An 18157-nucleotide genomic window follows, 5' to 3' on the forward strand; every position below is an offset into this window, starting at 1 on the left:
GTATATCCCACCACCCCTTCATTTCTCTGCATTACCAGTGCTGTTCAGGAGTCCAGGAAAGCTGGGTTATCCCTCTCTATGTGGTGGCTCTCACCCAGCCTTTTCAGATTACCGAATGACTGGTGCTATGCCCCCCACCCCAATATCACTGTATTTCTGTCCCTGGGAAAGCTGGGTCCATGTAAACCGGAGGCCAGTGATTGTGATATGCCCTACAATCCTACAAGGGAATTTCACCCAGCTTTCCCAGGTAATGAATGGCACATCTGCCTGGTTATGTATGAGGATGTACCATACAGTAAAGCTGGGGCACGACCCACGTAGGGGCCACCCAACTTTCCCAGGAACAGATTAGAATATTTAAAGGGGAAGTGCACTTTAGTAGACGTCGGGACCCCTTCTATTTGGAGAAAGGGTTAAATAAATCCCGGGCGGAGGCGCGGTGAGTGGAAGTCGCTGGTATTTACTATGCAGGGCCGCGTCCAGTAATAACAGATCGTCCGGTGTTTACAGTCAAAAAGGCAGCGGGCAGCTGGCACCCAGGGGAGACCGACATGCTGGGGGGAGGGGGGTGTTAGATTAATGGCAGCGGGCATGGCCGGGCGTGTGCAAGAAAAATATTTAGCCACAGCTACTCGTTTCTGCAGCTCTGGGGTGTCGTGTCACTGTGCCAGTCACTGGTTGGCACCGTCACAGCGTATGTGGACGTGGTCTGTTATATGGAAATGAAGGGTAAGTGCAGTAAACCCCTGCTACCCAGGGGTGGTGGCCCCCTTCCCATGCCATAGCAAGGGGTGAAGTGCTGGGCCCCTTCTTCTCAAGGGCCCCATAGAGGCATTATTGGCATTCTGCATGGCACATAGCCCAGAATACAGTTTCCTTCTGCGTTTGTGACTGTTCCTCCAGTGATTCACCAGCTTCAGCCTGTATGTAATATTCAGCCATAGTTACGTCTGCTCCTGGGAAAGCTGGGTGCCTCCCCCCCCCCCATGGCACTTTCCTGTAACCCTTAGCGGTAAACCTGTAGGTAATATGACACTATGTAACTGGGTTAGATTTGCCATTCAGAAGTCTAGAGAAGCTGGGTGACAACCAATATGGCCTTCATTCCCAGTCTCTTTAGGGTTGTCACCCAGCTTTCCCATAATCCTTAATGGTAAATCAGTCACTTTATGTAGGGATACTGAAGCAGGGGATGTATCCTTACATGGACAGGTTAGATCCGCCATTCAGGAGTCCAAGAAAGCTGGGCGACAACCGGTATGGCCTCCATTCCCAGCCGTCCCAGGGTTGTCACCCAGCTTTTCTATAATTCTTAATGCAGGGAATGTCATATTGCATAACTAGATTAGATTTGCCATTCAGGAGTCCAGGAAAGCTGGGTGACAACCAATATGGCTGCCAGGACTGCTCACCTTGCCTAATTATGCAGTGACTCTACAGGGGTTGTCACCCAACTTTCCTGGGCTCCTGAATGGCACATTTAACCTGTTCATGTAAGGATAAATCCCCTGCTTCAATATCACTGCATAATGAGGCAGATTTACCAGTATGGGTGATAGGAAAGCTGGGTGACATCACCCGTGGGATTGGAGGCCATACTGGTTGCCACCCATCTTCCCCAGACACAGATGTTACTGACAAACAGCAGCATATAGTTTTTTTCAAGCTTTTCATGATCCCTGCTTGATGTCAGTGAACCGATCTGGTATCGAAAAGCCGTCCTGATCACATCAGGCTCCTTGATACATTGTCGCCGAGCTGCAATTCACTGCGTGCAAGCAGAGATCTAGAGTAACAAGAGCTAGAAACACGGAGAACTTTCCAAGCTTCAGAACTTCTCAAGCTTTATCGACACAAGCCCGGGCATGTGGAAGCAGATTTCGGGACCCCTGAAGGGAGCCCAGCTCCTGCAGCCCCCCAGAGGCTGAGATCCAGGCCGGATGGTCGTGCACGGGGCAGGGATTGCCGCTGCCGGTCAGGAACGTGCGCTCAGAACAATGCACTAGTGTTTCACGTCTCGCCTTCTGCCAGTCGAATTCACACCTCACATCCTGACACAAGCCAGCAGCATCTGAGCGCTGCCGCACCACCCTGACTGCCCGGGACCCCCCGCTCTGGGATTTACACAGCGCAGTTCACACATTGTAGCGTCCCCTCGTCAATAATGGAGTCCATCTGTAGGGAAATAAGCGGTCCGCGGGCACCACTGGTATACCGCCTGCTGCCGCCAATGTGACGGGAGCCTCCGGCCGTGTATGGTCCTACAGAACCCATAATGCCACCAATATATTAGGGAATTGCTTGGTGAGCGATTCCCTGCTGTAGCTCCATGCCTGTACCATTGCAAGTCTCATTACTGTAGACTGCAGAGGAGCCGTCGCAATGTGCCGCCTTCCCCCACTCCTCTATTGCAATGAAAGTCCTGCAAATTTCTAATATTGCTTTGCGTTCCCTTTCCCAGGCATTTGCAAGATCTCTGCTTGCTGTCAGCAAAGTGAAGCAGTCACTGTTTCCTGTGTTGTCACACTGCTGAGGATTTGTTACAGCCTGTCAGTCAGAGGCAGCAGCCACACATCTGTGCTGGTTTGTTACAATGTATCAGTGCCGGTAAAATGTATCAGCCCGGAGAGCAGGCAGTTTGGCTCACAGAGGGTTGTCTGGACTGGATGCAAATGTAGCAAACGCTCAGCTGTGAGAAGTATTAGGTCAGGATGGGTTTTCAGCCTCTGGGCGTGATTAAGGTTGTTTTCATTTGCACACAGCAAGCAGAGATCTCGGAAATAGTCAGGAATTGAAACACAAAAGCATGTGAAAGTTTAATCTCCTTTAGAGCTCATGCACACGACCGTATGTATTTTGCAGCCCGCAAAAAAACAGATCCACAAAAAATACGGAAGACGTCCGTGTGCATTCCGTATTTTGCGGAACGGAACAGCCGGCCCCTAATAGAACAGTCCTATCCTTGCCCGTAATGTGGACAATAATAGGACATGTTTGGGGGGCGCATTTTGTACACCTCTTAAAGGGGTTCTTCACTTTGGACAGTTAGTTCTCACTCATTGGAAGGATCCCTTAAGCTGATCCCAAGGTGCCCACCTGCTGGGACCTTCATCGTATGTGGTGAGACCTGGCACTAAGGGGGAGATATATCAAGACCTGCGCTGGCGGAAGATGCATCTAATTTATGACGAGCTGCAGTCCGTGCGCCTAAACAGAAATCTACATCGGCTCAGAGCTGCCGTAGATTTCTGGCATCATTTGCACCAGAAAACTGGCGTAATTGAAGACAAATTTGTCGTTGGTGCTGGTCACGCCCCCTTCCTGCCCTTGCCACGCCCTCTTTAAGTGGCGTAAAAACCGGATGATGAGACTAGTTTGAAAAAAAAAAGTTGTGTTTAAATAGTTACAAACACATCGTTTGCGACTTTTTAATGTAACTTTTCAGGCGCAAGGCAGATGATAAATCTCCCCCTATGTTTGGTTTCCCTGCAGCACCCCCAGAGGGCAGATGAAGCATTACACTGTGTTATACAGGACGGGTCCTCCAGATTGAGAGATGATCTTTACAACCACTCTGACCAAGAGATAAGGATTCTAAACTTGACAACCCTTTTAAAGGGGTTGTGTCGCTTCAGCAAATAACATTTGTCATGTAGAGAAAGTTAATACAAGGCACTTACTAATGTATTGTGATTGTCCATATTGCTTCCTTTGCTGGCTGGATTCATTTTTCCATCACATTATACACTTCTCGTTTCCATGGTTACGACCACCCTACAATCCATCAGCGGTGACCGTGCTTGCACACTATAGGAAAAAGAACTTGGCCTATGTGAGCTTCCACGGTCCAGAAAGGCTGATGCTTTTTCCCGTAGTGTGCAAGTACGACCACCACTAATGGATTGCAGGGTGGTCGTAACCATGAAAACGAGCAGTGTATAATGTGATGGAAAAATGAATCCAGCCAGCAAAGGAGGCAACATGGACAATCACTATACATTAGTAAGTGCCTTGTATTAACTTTCTCTACATGACAAATGTCATCTGCTGAAGTTAGACTACCCCTTTAAGAAAATTGAGGACATTAAAAACGAATTGCTTTTTATCGGACATTCCAGCTTTATTTTACCGTCCTCTAACTGGAGTTCAAACCAGGGTTTCCCTATTTGTTCTTGTGGGTGCAGGAACATTAAAGGGGAGCTCTGCAGAAAAAGACCACTCCTTTTAAATCCATTAATTAAATTTGCTTTGCCAGGGCTATTTCTTAGGCCCCTTTCACACGGCCCCTTTCACACGGTGAGTTGAACGCATTGCACCCGCACTGAATTCCGACCCATTCATTTCTATTGGGCTGTTCACATGAGCGGTGATTTTCACACATCACTTGTGCGTTTCGTGAAAATCGCAGCATGCTCTATATTCTGCGTTTTTCATGCAACGCAGGCCCCATAGAAGTGAATGGGGTTGCGTGAAAATCGCAAGCATCCGCAATCAAGTGCGGATGCGGTGCGATTTTCATGCACGGTTGCTAGGAGACAATCGGGATGGGGACCCGATCATTATTATTTTCCCTTTTAACATGGTTATAAGGGAAAATAATAGCATTCTGAATGCAGAATGCATAGTAAAATAGCGCTGGAGGGGTTAAAAAAAAAAAAATAATAATAATAATTTACTCACCTTAATCCACTTGATCGCGAAGCCCGGCATCTCCTTCTGTCTTCATCTTAGCTGTACAGCAACAGGACCTGTGGTGACGTCACTCCGGTCATCACATGATCCATCACCATGGTAAAAGATCATGTGATGGATCATGTGATGACCGGAGTGACGTCACCACAGGTCCTATTGCTGCACATCTAAGATGAAGACAGAAGGAGATGCCGGGCTGCGCGATCAAGTGGATTAAGGTGAGTAAATTTTTATTTATTTATTTATTTATTTTTAACCCCTCCAGCCCTATTTTACTATGCATTCTGTATTCAGAATGCTATTATTTTCCCTTATAACCATGTTGTAAGGGAAAATAATACAATCTACAGAACACCGATCCCAAGCCCGAACTTCTGTGAAGAAGTTCGGTTTGAGTACCAAACATGCGCGATTTTTCTCACGCGAGTGCAAAACGCATTACAATGTTTTGCACTCGCGCGGAAAAATCGTGCGTGTTCCCGCAACGCACCCGCACCTTTTCCCGCAATGCCCGTGTGAAAGAGGCCTTACAGTGTCATCCTCCATGTATAGGTTGGGAAGGGGTTAACCTCCTGTAGGGAATGATTACAGGCCTTGTGCCAGGCCTCGCTGTTGCATCACTAGGCACGGCCATTATCCTTGCAGAGGATGCCAGTCTCTCGGGCGATCCCCTAGCTTTTAGCCAACCGATGTCCATGGCTAAAAGTTGGCAGTAGCCTCCACCTAGCAAGAAGCAGCGCTAACGCCTCTGCCCAAACTACTGGTGTGGAAAGTAAGAAGCCGGAGTCACGTCGTAAACTAGTCGAGGAGCAAATGTCGGCGGCACCATGGGCAGCGCCCTGACACATATCCCACACTGAGAACCAGTCCATAGCTGTGTCTCCATGAATCAGCAAGGGAATCTGCTCCGGCCGTAAACACGTCTCCTTGTCTGCAGAACTGGCACTCGCTTCCGTATGCCCACAGGGAGCGGGCTCGGTGTGAGTCATTCGCCCCCAAATGGGGGAAAAACTGGCAGGAGGCATACCAACCCTGCCACGGCACATGAGGCCCCGTATGTCTCTGGGCAAGATCTGCAGCACATCACTATGATGTAAGCAGGCGGGTAAGAGCGCAGAGAAAATGGGAGGAAATGAAGGTTTATTTGGAAATAAAAATGAAATTTAATACATTATTGGTACTCGCTGAAGCAGAAACTGCAGCGGGCGGCATGTTATTTACACCAGGTGCTATGTGCTCATGTAATGGCCTGCGCTGACCACCAGGTGGCGCTTACTTTAATGATACGTTAAGCTCTTGCCAAAGAACATGTGGTATAACAGGCTCTGATAATAAGGTCTCTCTGTTGTCTAGTTTGTGAGACTATTCCCAGGCCGCCTGGTGCTACACATATATTAAATGCTTTATAGAGAGGGAGGAAGAGAGAACTGAAGCCCATGTAGGGAATTACAGCAATTCAGTGTATATGTGTGAGCGTACCGTATTATACTCCAAACACTCCACAAGCTGCTGTTGTCAAGCTGTGCTCTGTATCCATAGAAATGTCTAATGATATTCACAGATGGCTGTACACATTATAGAACTGTCTATTGCATGTGAGCTGCAGCAGGAGTTGTCTGCCGGTCATGGACACTGTGCGCTCTATAGACCTGGAGTTGTCTGCCGGTCATGGACACTGTACTCTCTCTATAGATCTGGAGTTGTTTTCCGGTCATGGGCACTATGTGTTCTATAGACCTGGTATCGCCTGCCGGTCATGGGCACTGTGACCTCTATAGACCTGGAGTTGTCTGCTGGTCATGGGCACTGTGACCTCTATAGACCTGGAGTTGTCTGCTGGTCATGGGCACTGTGCGCTCTATAGACCTGGAGTTGTCTGCTGGTCATGGGCACTATGTGCTCTATAGACCTGGAGTTGTCTGCTGGTCATGGGCACTATGTGCTCTCTATAGACCTGGAGTTGTCTTCCGGTCATGGGCACTATGTGCTCTCTATAGACCTGGAGTTGTCTTCCGGTCATGGGCACTGTGCGCTCTATAGACCTGGAGTTGTCTTCCGGTCATGGGCACTGTGCGCTCTATAGACCTGGAGTTGTCTGCTGGTCATGGGCACTATGTGCTCTCTATAGACCTGGAGTTGTCTTCCGGTCATGGACACTGTGCGCTCTATAGACCTGGAGTTGTCTTCCGGTCATGGGCACTGTGCGCTCTATAGACCTGGAGTTGTCTGCTGGTCATGGGCACTATGTGCGCTCTATAGACCTGGAGTTGTCTGCTGGTCATGGGCACTATGTGCTCTCTATAGACCTGGAGTTGTCTGCCGGTCATGGACACTGTGCGCTCTATAGACCTGGAGTTGTCTGCCGGTCATGGACACTGTACTCTCTCTATAGATCTGGAGTTGTTTTCCGGTCATGGGCACTATGTGTTCTATAGACCTGGTATCGCCTGCCGGTCATGGGCACTGTGACCTCTATAGACCTGGAGTTGTCTGCTGGTCATGGACACTGTGACCTCTATAGACCTGGAGTTGTCTGCTGGTCATGGGCACTGTGCGCTCTATAGACCTGGAGTTGTCTGCTGGTCATGGGCACTGTGCGCTCTATAGACCTGGAGTTGTCTGCTGGTCATGGGCACTGTGCGCTCTATAGACCTGGAGTTGTCTGCTGGTCATGGGCACTATGTGCTCTCTATAGACCTGGAGTTGTCTTCCGGTCATGGGCACTATGTGCTCTCTATAGACCTGGAGTTGTCTGCTGGTCATGGGCATTATGTGCTCTCTATAGACCTGGAGTTGTCTTCCGGTCATGGGCACTGTGCGCTCTATAGACCTGGAGTTGTCTTCCGGTCATGGGCACTGTGCGCTCTATAGACCTGGAGTTGTCTGCTGGTCATGGGCACTATGTGCTCTCTATAGACCTGGAGTTGTCTTCCGGTCATGGACACTGTACGCTCTATAGACCTGGAGTTGTCTTCCGGTCATGGGCACTGTGCGCTCTATAGACCTGGAGTTGTCTGCTGGTCATGGGCACTATGTGCGCTCTATAGACCTGGAGTTGTCTGCTGGTCATGGGCACTATGTGCTCTCTATAGACCTGGAGTTGTCTGCCGGTCATGGGCACTGTGTGCTCTGTAGATCTGTTTAGAGTAGAAGAAGTCTTCTGCCGGTCATGGACACCGTTTCTTTGCAGAAAAGTAATGCGCAGCCTGTAATGCAAATAAAAAGAATAAAATATCATGGTGATTGGTAGGTGTAACGAATCTCCTGGCACACCGACTGGGTACCTCCGTTGATGGATGCTCCTAGTGCTTCCTGAGGGCTCCAAGCACTCCACTTGACACCGTAATCACTGCCGACCCCACGAACCGCCGCAGCTTGGTTGATGTCTCGCCATCTTCCACCCACCCTGGGCCCAAGACCAGGATCCAACTTCCAGTGGGTAGAACCGTGTTGTAATCCCAGGGGAGTATAATACCGATAGCAATCCCCAGAGTAAATATAGCTGTTCCCCCACACATGAGATGCCACTCTATGTTGAGGGTAAAAGAGGAACTCCCTTTATTGAAGATCACCTCAGTATATACACTCACCTAAAGAATTATTAGGAACACCTGTTCTATTTCTCATTAATGCAATTATCTGGTCAACCAATCACATGGCAGTTGCTTCAATGCATTTAGGGGGTGGTCCTGGTCAAGACAATCTCCTGAACTCCAAACTGAATGTCAGAATGGGAAAGAAAGGTGATTTAAGCAATTTTGAGCGTGGAATGGTTGTTGGTGCCAGACGGGCCGGTCTGAGTATTTCACAATCTGCTCAGTTACTGGGATTTTCACGCACAACCATTTCTAGGGTTTACAAAGAATGGTGTGAAAAGGGAAAAACATCCAGTATGCGGCCGTCCTGTGGGTGAAAATGCCTTGTGGATGCTAGAGGTCAGAGGAGAATGGGCCGACTGATTCAAGCTGATAGAAGAGCAACGTTGACTGAAATAACCACTCGTTACAACCGAGGTCTGCAGCAAAGCATTTGTGAAGCCACAACACGCACAACCTTGAGGACGGATGGGCTACAACAGCAGAAGACCCCACCGGGTACCACTCATCTCCACTACAAATAGGAAAAAGAGGCTACAATTTGCACGAGCTCACCAAAATTGGACTGTTGAAGACTGGAAAAATGTTGCCTGGTCTGATGAGTCTCGATTTCTGTTGAGACATTCAAATGGTAGAGTCCGAATTTGGCGTAAACAGAATGAGAACATGAATCCATCCTCTGATGGCTACTTCCAGCAGGATAATGCACCATGTCACAAAGCTCCAATCATTTCACATTGGTTTCTTGAACATGACAATGAGTTCACTGTACTAAAATGGCCCCACAGTCACCAGATCTCAACCCAATAGAGCATCTTTGGGATGTGGTGGAACGGGAGCTTCGTGCCCTGGATTTGCATCCCTCAAATCTCCATTAACTGCAAGATGCTATCCTATCAATATGGGCCAACATTTCTAAAGAATGCCATCAGCACCTTGTGGAATCAATGCCACGTAGAATTAAGGCAGTTCTGAAGGCAAAAGGGGGTCCAACACCGTATTAGTATGGGGGCACTAATAATTCTTTAGGTGAGTGTGTGTATATATATATATATACACACACATACAGTCAGGTCCCTAAATATTGGGACATCGACACAATTCTAACATTTTTGGCTCTATACACCACCACAATGGATTTGAAATGAAACAAACAAGATGTGCTTTACCTGCAGACTGTCAGCTTTAATTTGAGGGTATTTACATCCAAATCAGGTGAACGGTGCAGGAATTACAACAGTTTGCATATGTGCCTCCCACTTGTTAAGGGGCCAAAAGTAATGGGACAGAATAATAATCATAAATCAAACTTTCACTTTTTAATACTTGGTTGCAAATCCTTTGCAGTCAATTACAGCCTGAAAATTAGTCATTTTATTTGAATGGAAGTCGTTATAGTTCATTCATCATAGATTTATCTTTTAGGTAATTTTTCAGAATTTATTTTAGTATTTTAGCAGTGTTTTTGACATGACTGAGGCTGCTGTATCTCATGTGTTCTCCTTCCATGGCAGACCTATGAACAGAATGAATGGATAATACATCTTGCTGGGAAGCTATTAGCTAATGAACCCACAGCAACTTCACTTCTGGCTTTCAACCCCTTCCAGGAGAAAGGACCCCCGAGGTAAGTGTCTTGTGAGCAGCAGGATATTTTATATTATAAAACTTATATCAATATTATCTCTAGCTATTATCTTCAGTCTAATTGAAATGGATTTGCTGCTCCAAGTGCTGGAAAGTGGTACTGCAAGTGATTTATTTTTTTTTTTCTAAATCGCATCTTCGAATCAGGATTTATCCTCCATCCTTATACGGAAATCTCCACTCAAATATTTTTACTTTTTTTGCATCTGTGTCTTCCCATGTTAAAAGCTTGGTGCTCCATATTCTCTGTTACAGTAAAGTTTCCACATTGTAGCAGCATGAGAGGAAACACATGTGATGGAATTATCTCCTGAGTGTATCATAGGGTGATCTACTCATCTAGGAGTCGGCTGCTCCTACAGTCAGCTATCTACACCAGAAAATGTGTCAGCTATAGCTCACCAGCTAGTAGATGTACACAGTCATGTGACAACTAAGCTCCACCCCGATCCACCTGACCATCTCTAGTCTCCCCAGGGTGGTCATCAGTTTAAAATTATGTGATGACTGGAGTTTTCCTTTAAAGTGTCCCTGTGCTTTCACACAATTCAATTTCCTTTAACAGAGACTGATGTAACTAGCAAATTTCGAAATCACTTAATTTACAAAATATACTTGAATCCACCTGAAAAAAGTAATGGCCACTAGGGTTCTCACTTCCGCCTAATTTGCAGTCCACTGCCTGCTGTCAGGTAAGGTCCGTCCCTAGTAACAGAGACACAGAAGATGGCAGAGAGGAAGTGGGGGCGTGCCAGAGCTAGCTGAGATTGTAAGCCTGATAAGAGTCCATTCAAACGTCCGTATGTGTTTTGCGGATCCGCGAAACACGGGCACCGGCAATGTGCGTTCGGCATTTTGCGGACCACACATCGCCGGCACTCATAAATAAAAAAAATGCCTTTTCTTGTCTGCAATTGCGGACAAGAATAGAACATGTTCTATTATTTTGCGGAACGGAAGTGCAGATCCGGAGGTGCGGATGCGGACAGCACATTCCGGCCCCATAGAAAATGAATGGGTCCGGATTCGTTCCGCAACGTTGCGGGACGGATCCGGACACATTCTACGGACGTGTGAATGGACCCTAAGTGTGATCTCTCCATACTTGTCTGTTCTGTGAGCTCCAGAGTTGAAAACAAACATAGTGGGAAGTAACAGAAAGCCTGTCACTCCAGTAAAATACTGGCAGAAGGGAGACACCCCCTGCTTCTGAGTGAAATGCGTCTAGCTGTGCAGATGAAACTGGAAATAATATGGCAGAAAAAGACATTAGGGAAGCCCAAAGAAGACCTATTCCTTCACAGTTATGGTTGTACAAAGAAGCACAGCCATTATGCAAACTTTTTTTGAAAACTCATGTACGCTTTAAAGGGCACCTCCGATTTAGACAATTGCTTCTTTTTAGAAGGGTCTTCTGACAATAAGATCTGCACAAAGTGTCTCCTGCAGGGATCCCCAGCGATCAGCCCTAATTTGTAGGAATGATCTGGCAGTAAGTGTTCAGATTCCTTACAGCACCACCACAGGGGACATGAAGTATTACACAATGTCCATTTATATTAGCGGGTTATCTGTATGGTGCAGGGCAGGACAGGTCAGGTCCTCCAGAGCGAGAGACACTCTTTGTAACCAGAGGATCTCCTCGATTAACTCAGAATTACCTAATGGAGTGCATGAAAATAGGTTTTCTAAACTTGACATCCCCTTTAAGTAACTGTCATTTAAAAAGCCACTACTTTTAAGCCCAGCTCAGTGTCCTCCTCTGCTAGAACCGCCCGACAACCGCTGAGGGTCTGTGTACTGGTTACAGTAGGGGGGGACTATTTAAGCCCCTATCACTGGAGCTACTGCAACATAAAAAGGAATTACCGGAGGACTCACAAAAATGAAAGCACTTTCCAGTTTATTGTTCATTTTGCTTTATTGCCTAATACTGTGGCCTGCTCAACAAGTCAGATAATCATGGCCTGGGACAGCGCCAAGTCCAAGCCTGGATTAGGTTACACCTCCCCCACATATTAAATCCACAAGAGTCCTGCTTCCTGTCAACTTACCGAGAGTAAAGAACCTGGCGAGGCAGCACCTAAACAGTTAACCGTACCTTATATAAGTATGTGACTGTAGACAGCGCTCATAGCGATATCACTGTGTCGCAGTCACAGGGAATTTCCACCTTTTAACGTCATGTAAGAAGTGGTATGAGCTCCATTTTTCTGATCCAGAGCCCCTGCATAGATATTTGCATGATAAAATCCCATTTGCCTGAAGCCACCACTAGAGGGAGCTCACTGCACAGTGTATAAGCAATAAGCACAGTGTATAAGAAAGATACTTTATCTCCCTCTAGTGGTAGCAAGACGCACAATATTCTCATATAGCTCAGTGTCTTTACCACTATGCAGGGGATTTGGAGCTGTGTATCAGAAAATATAGTGATGATTACTAGTTAGATTTTAAACAAATAAAGGTGGACATTCATTTTAATGAAAAGCTAAAAATTCAAGAGGGACTGCAGTTAACCCCCTTCTTCATGTCAAACTCACGGGGGTCCAGGAAGCTGAGATATGAAGAGCTGTTTGTTAGGTTCCATGCTGTAGAGTGTAGAGGCACCACTGTGGTCACCAGGACTAACAATATTGCAGCTCTCTAGCTTAAAGGGGTTTTCCTGGACCTCTATACTGATGACCTATCCTCTGGATAGGTTATCAGTATCTGATCGGTGGGGGTCCGATAGCCGGGACCCGCACCAGTCAGCTGTTTGAAAAGCACTGGTGCTTGCAGTTGCACCGCTGCCTTCTCTCAGCTCATCGAGTACAGCGCCGTACTTTGTGTAGTGGCTGTGCTTGGTATTGCAGCATTCACTTCAATGGGGCTCAGCTGCGCCTAGACCATGTGACCAATAAATGTGACGTCACTGGCCTTGGCTAAGCTGTGGGGCTACTGTGAGCGCCAGTGCCTTCTCAAACAGCTGATCAGTGGGGGTCCTGGGTGTCAGACCCCCACGATCATATATTGATGATCTATCATGAGGATAGGTTATCAGCATAAAAGTCTTGGAAAACCCCTTTGAAAAAAAAGTATTTTCTCCTCCTTGATCTTGGAGATCTCTGCTTGTTGTCAGTGAATGGGCGCATTCTTTTTTTCCATCCCGAGGCTGATAATGCCTACCGTTGTAATACCTTTCACAGCTGAAGGTTTGCTACAAGGGTATCCTATCCCATCTACACAGACCTCTGTGAGTGATCAGTCTAGACTCCAGACTGATACAGTCTGTTACCTGTACTGATACACTGTAACAAACCATCAGCACAGGAAAGAGATTAGCGTCGCGAATGTGTTTAACTCGCAGACGATTGCCTAGACTGGATTTAGTTGTCACAAAACCCTCCGCTATGAGAAGCGTTAGGTCTAGGTTAGTATTAGATCAGTGCTCTTATTTCGCTGACAGCAAGCAGAGATTTTAAAAATGGTGAGAAATTGTTACACAAAATATATTAGTAGGTTTCAGAACATTTAATTCTATATTCTTTAAAGGCGTTACCCCATGATTAAAATGAAAATCTGTATAGTAGGTGACTATCTCTTTCTAACAAAGCTAGAACCAGCCCTGTACCTCACATGGATCCAGAGATCTCCAAGCTGGTAACTCATTGGCATGTCCTATCTGCTGCAGCTCTCTCCCTATCACAGCTCAGGAGGTGTGTCCTTTCTGCTGCAGCTCTCTCCCTATCACAGCTCAGGAAGGTGTGTCCTATCTGCTGCAGCTCTCTCTCTATCACAGCTCAGGAAGGTGTGTCCTTTCTGCTGCAGCTCTCTCCCTATCACAGCTCAGGAAGGTGTGTTCTATCTGCTGCAGCTCTCTCCCTATCACAGCTCAGGAAGGTGTGTCCTTTCTGCTGCAGCTCTCTCCCTATCACAGCTCAGGAAGGTGTGTCCTTTCTGCTGCAGCTCTCTCCCTATCACAGCTCAGGAGGTGTGTCCTTTCTGCAGCAGCTCTCTCCCTATCACAGCTCAGGAGGCAGTTGAAGGATGAAACTGAGCATGTGCGACCATCTCTGAGCAGGACAAAGAAATAAGAAAACAACAACCAGCAGGTGGCGCTATACAGATAAACTTCAGTGAATAGCTCAGTGGCTATATAAAATGTTTAATGACATGCAATTACAGTATTCAGATCCAGGTGCTGGTTTGAAAATTGTAGAATATTTTATATTTTTATTTCATTATTTACAGAAAAGTGGAAACCCCCTTTAAGGGCTCATTTTATAGAGAAAGTCCTGCAGCCCACAGAACCCCTTGTATACACGCATCTCTATGATACAGACAGGGCCATATTGAACAGAACTTTTTATATTTTTTTTTCCTTTTTCCCAACTCCCACAGTGTCCCCCCTTCCCCCCTCATTTAATGCGCCAATTAACCAGTCGCTTTGACCTGGCGCGGTTTTATTAGCACCGGCGATACACACACACGCTTTTCCATTGCCGAAACATCTCACCTCGGCCACAGTGGAATTCTGGTGAAATGCGAGATTCAATCTAAAAAAAAAAAAAAAATCGGCTTATTAATTGCTGGAGACTTTACACACTGGGATGACTTTATATCCGCGGCGAACAGGCCCGAGCTGAAAACCGTGAGAGGCTTTTATGGCTTTTAATGAATTTATGTTTCTCCACCCGACGTCCTCGCTTTGATTTACAATTAGGAGGGAAACCCTACAAAGAGGTCTCCTGATAAAAAAAAAAAAGGCAAATCACGTATATTAAAGGCATGGATGGAATAATAAAACTCATGTTTCGGCTTATTCCCCACCCTCGCCGCTCTTGTCAGGTCGTTAATTTTGACAGAAAACACAGTTCCTGTTTTTCCCTCCAAAAACCTCTCAGCTGTTCGGCCGGGGGGACAGCTGTTGCCCTCTGGAACTAATTACAGCTGTCTGTGAGATTTACCCCCACACCAAAAAAAAAAAAAACTCAAATATTGCTTCTAATTTTTAACGCGTACAGTTGGAAGATGTCATAACACCCGGCCGCTTATATGATAGGAGCATGAAAGCCCCCTCGCAGCTGCTACCGGGCAACATGGAGTACGCCGCGTTTAACCACTTCCTTGCACAACGGAGCCACAAAGACGAAATTTTTAAATTTCCCCTTTAAATGCCGTAGTTTTGAGTAGTTTTTGGTTATTGGGGTGCGGTTATGCAGGGGTACAATTGGGAACCTGGGAAAGCTGGGTGTGCCGAATTGAAACTGGAATGGAAGCCCCATAAGGGGGCTTTTTCTGGTTCCCGATCCCATACCATCACTATGCTGTAGGCCTGGGATGCTCAACCTGTGGCCAATAGCTGTAGGCTGTCCAGGCATGCTGGGAATTGTAGTTTTGCAACAGCTTGAGCATCCCTGCTGTAGGCCATTTCGAAGTCTTGGAAAGACTTGTTGGTTGTCACCCATCTTTCCCAGAATCGGCAAAGAATTTTTATCGCCTTAAAGGGCTTGTCCAGTTTAGAAAACCCATTCTCATCCACCCAGATTGGTGGGGGTCTGATACCCTGGACCCCCCCGCCGATCAGCTGTTTCACAGTAGTGCCGCGGCCTTCTCCCTGCTCACCAAGCACAGCGCCGTACATTGTATAGTGGCTGTGCTTGGTATTGCAGCTCAGTCCCATTCACGTCAATGAGGCTGAGCTGCGCCTAGGTCATGTGACCAATGAACGTGATGTCACATGGCTAGGAAAAGCTGGAGAAGTCTGCGGCACTACTGTGAGCATGGTGCCTTCTGAAACAACTGATAGTCAGGGGTCCTGGGTGTCGGACGCCCTCCGATCAGATACTGATGACCTATCCAGAGAACAGGTCAACAGTTAAAAAATCCTATAACACCCTTTTATTAAAAGGGTGGGTGGGGGGGGGTTTCTGTTCCGGATCTTCATCTCATAGTGGAGCACAGATACAAAGAGCTTCTCTCGCTCTGGAGGACCCGATCTGTCCTGCATTACACAGACATCCCCTTGATTTGACTGGACTTTGTGTAATGCTTTATTTCCCCTGTGGTGGCGCTGTTTGGAAACGAAACACTTTCTGCCAGGTTTCCTCACAGATCACAGCTGATCGCTGGAGGTCCTAGGAGAGGGACTCTTTGTGATCAACTTATCGTCAAGTACGGACTGTCCAAAGTGGAGAACGACCCTTGAAATTTTTGTGGGGGCTTTTTCCCGTGGCCTGAATCATGACTAGGTCCAGATTTTACAGCGCCCTGCGTTTGGGCTTAAAGGCCATGTTCACCTTCACAGCCGGATCTTTATTTTAAGCAATTTTGCAAATGTTATTAATTTTTTTTTTAAATCTCCTTTTTGTTTTGTGTAAACAGCTCCTAGGCATGCCTGTGTGTTTCCATGGTAACAGACTGCAAACTCTGTGTAGTCTGATAACACTGTCACACTCCCACCCATCTAATTCTTACCAGGAAGCTGGGGATGGATGGAAGGGAATATGGCTGAAGGATCAGACTACAGGGGCTTTGCTTGTAGTCTGTTACCATGGAAACACACAGGCATGCCTAGGAGCTGTTTACACAAAACAAAAAGGAGATTTTTTTTAAAATTAAGAACATTTGCAAAATAGATTTGCATAGAAACACAGAACAGTGGGAGATTTTTACAGATCTTAAGATAAATTGGAATAGGATAGAACATTGGTTGCCAAGGTGGACCTTCCCCTGATATGAAGTCCTGGTTCCATGTTGTCACTTCCCTTCCTCCATACAGAAGTGAGAAGAAGACCTTACGGCACCAGTTTGTCACCCAATAAGTCTTGTCAAACCAGTCCTCTACCATAACCCGTTCTCCTTGTCTCCTTTGAACCTGTAACTCTTCATATTCATGCTTCTCCTTCTACCGCCCCCTGCAGGTGGATCAGAGGAGAGCACTTCCGGTACAAATTCACCCGCATCTGGGGTACACATTCCGCTGAGGGCAAGTGGTGGATACGCAAGAGGATCGGCCCGTACTTTCCACCTGTCAATCTTCAAGGACTCAATAAATATTTCCAGTCTAGGTCGTGGCCTCTGCCTTCAACACCAAGCAAGCACGAATAAGAGTATAAACCTATTATACAGGAGATAGGCACATCAGGGTTATTCAGTACAGGTTCTACACAAAAGCACAAGCCCCTTTTAGGTGTGGGAATGACTGCTTCCTAAACTAAAGGTGTATATATATATATATATATATATATATATGCTGCACTTCATTATATAGGTGGGGGCGCTATTGCATTGGTTTATATGGAAAAGATGGATTCACAGACACGCTGGTGAGAAATGGTACTGCATGTGAATGTTACATGGCTTGGAGAAGGTTGAATGGTAAGTTTTGCCACCAACGCATCATGGTCCCAAAATTATCATGAGAAATGCAGTTCTGGGTGATTTATTTAAAAAAAAAAAGCCAGATCTATAGGCAAATGGATATTTATTGGATTCATGTATAATAATCAGTGGATGTGTACTTTAAATTAAAGCGACCCTCCGGTTTAAGAAAAAAAAAATTCACATTAACTGGGTGACAAACAGAAGACTTACCTGGTGGAATCCTTTTTATCTGCAGATCCATCACATTCCCGGCCTCCTCATCCAAGATGGCCGCACCGCTTTTCAGACTTAGATTGGCCAGAGCTGCTCATGTGAACCGTGCTGGCCAATCCAAGAGCAGGGCTGGACAAGCAGGATGTGTCTTGGACCACCACGTAGTCTGAGAAGCGGTGCCGCCATCTTGGAGCCTGAGAATTAGCGTATCTGCAATTAAAAGGATGAAAAGGAGGGCACCGTGTAAGTTTCTGGTCGTTCCCCAGCTAATCTGAATTTTTTTTTTTTTTCCTTTAACCAGAGGTTCGCTTTAATGTTATTTTAACGCTCACTTGTTTAGTAGTGTATGTGATGTAGCAGAGCTGAATTTGTGTTTCAATTGGTTGTTTACCTGGCGCCCTGTCACTGTGGACGATGGTCTGGTAAAGGGTGCAGCAACCTCTGGAACTCCAGCTTTTTTGAAACCACAACCCCCAATATGCACAATTGCTCAGCTGTTGCTGGAACTCCCATAGGAGCTAACTGCTGCGAGTTCCAGAGGTTACCAGACCATCGTCCGTGGTGCCATGGCTGCTGACCCCTAGTCTGGTGACATGAGTAAGGGCTCTGCGGTAGTCCCTGACCACAGCTATAAACCT

At 46.5% G+C, this 18157-nt stretch overlaps 1 protein-coding gene across 1 annotated transcript in view; it reads left to right on the forward strand.

Annotated features, from left to right (window-relative positions):
- LMF1 (lipase maturation factor 1) overlaps positions 1 to 17370 on the forward strand; it is a 215682-nt gene extending 198312 nt beyond the window's left edge. The window contains exons 10-11 of the mRNA XM_040439943.1: positions 9806 to 9918; positions 16844 to 17370. Coding sequence (XP_040295877.1) covers positions 9806 to 9918; positions 16844 to 17030 — 300 coding nt within the window. The 3' untranslated portion in view covers positions 17031 to 17370. The remainder of the gene's footprint in view (positions 1 to 9805; positions 9919 to 16843) is intronic.
- The last annotated feature ends 787 nt before the right edge of the window (positions 17371 to 18157 follow it).

Source organism: Bufo bufo, chromosome 7, assembly GCF_905171765.1.
Source record: "Bufo bufo chromosome 7, aBufBuf1.1, whole genome shotgun sequence".
Lineage (NCBI taxonomy): Eukaryota > Metazoa > Chordata > Amphibia > Anura > Bufonidae > Bufo > Bufo bufo.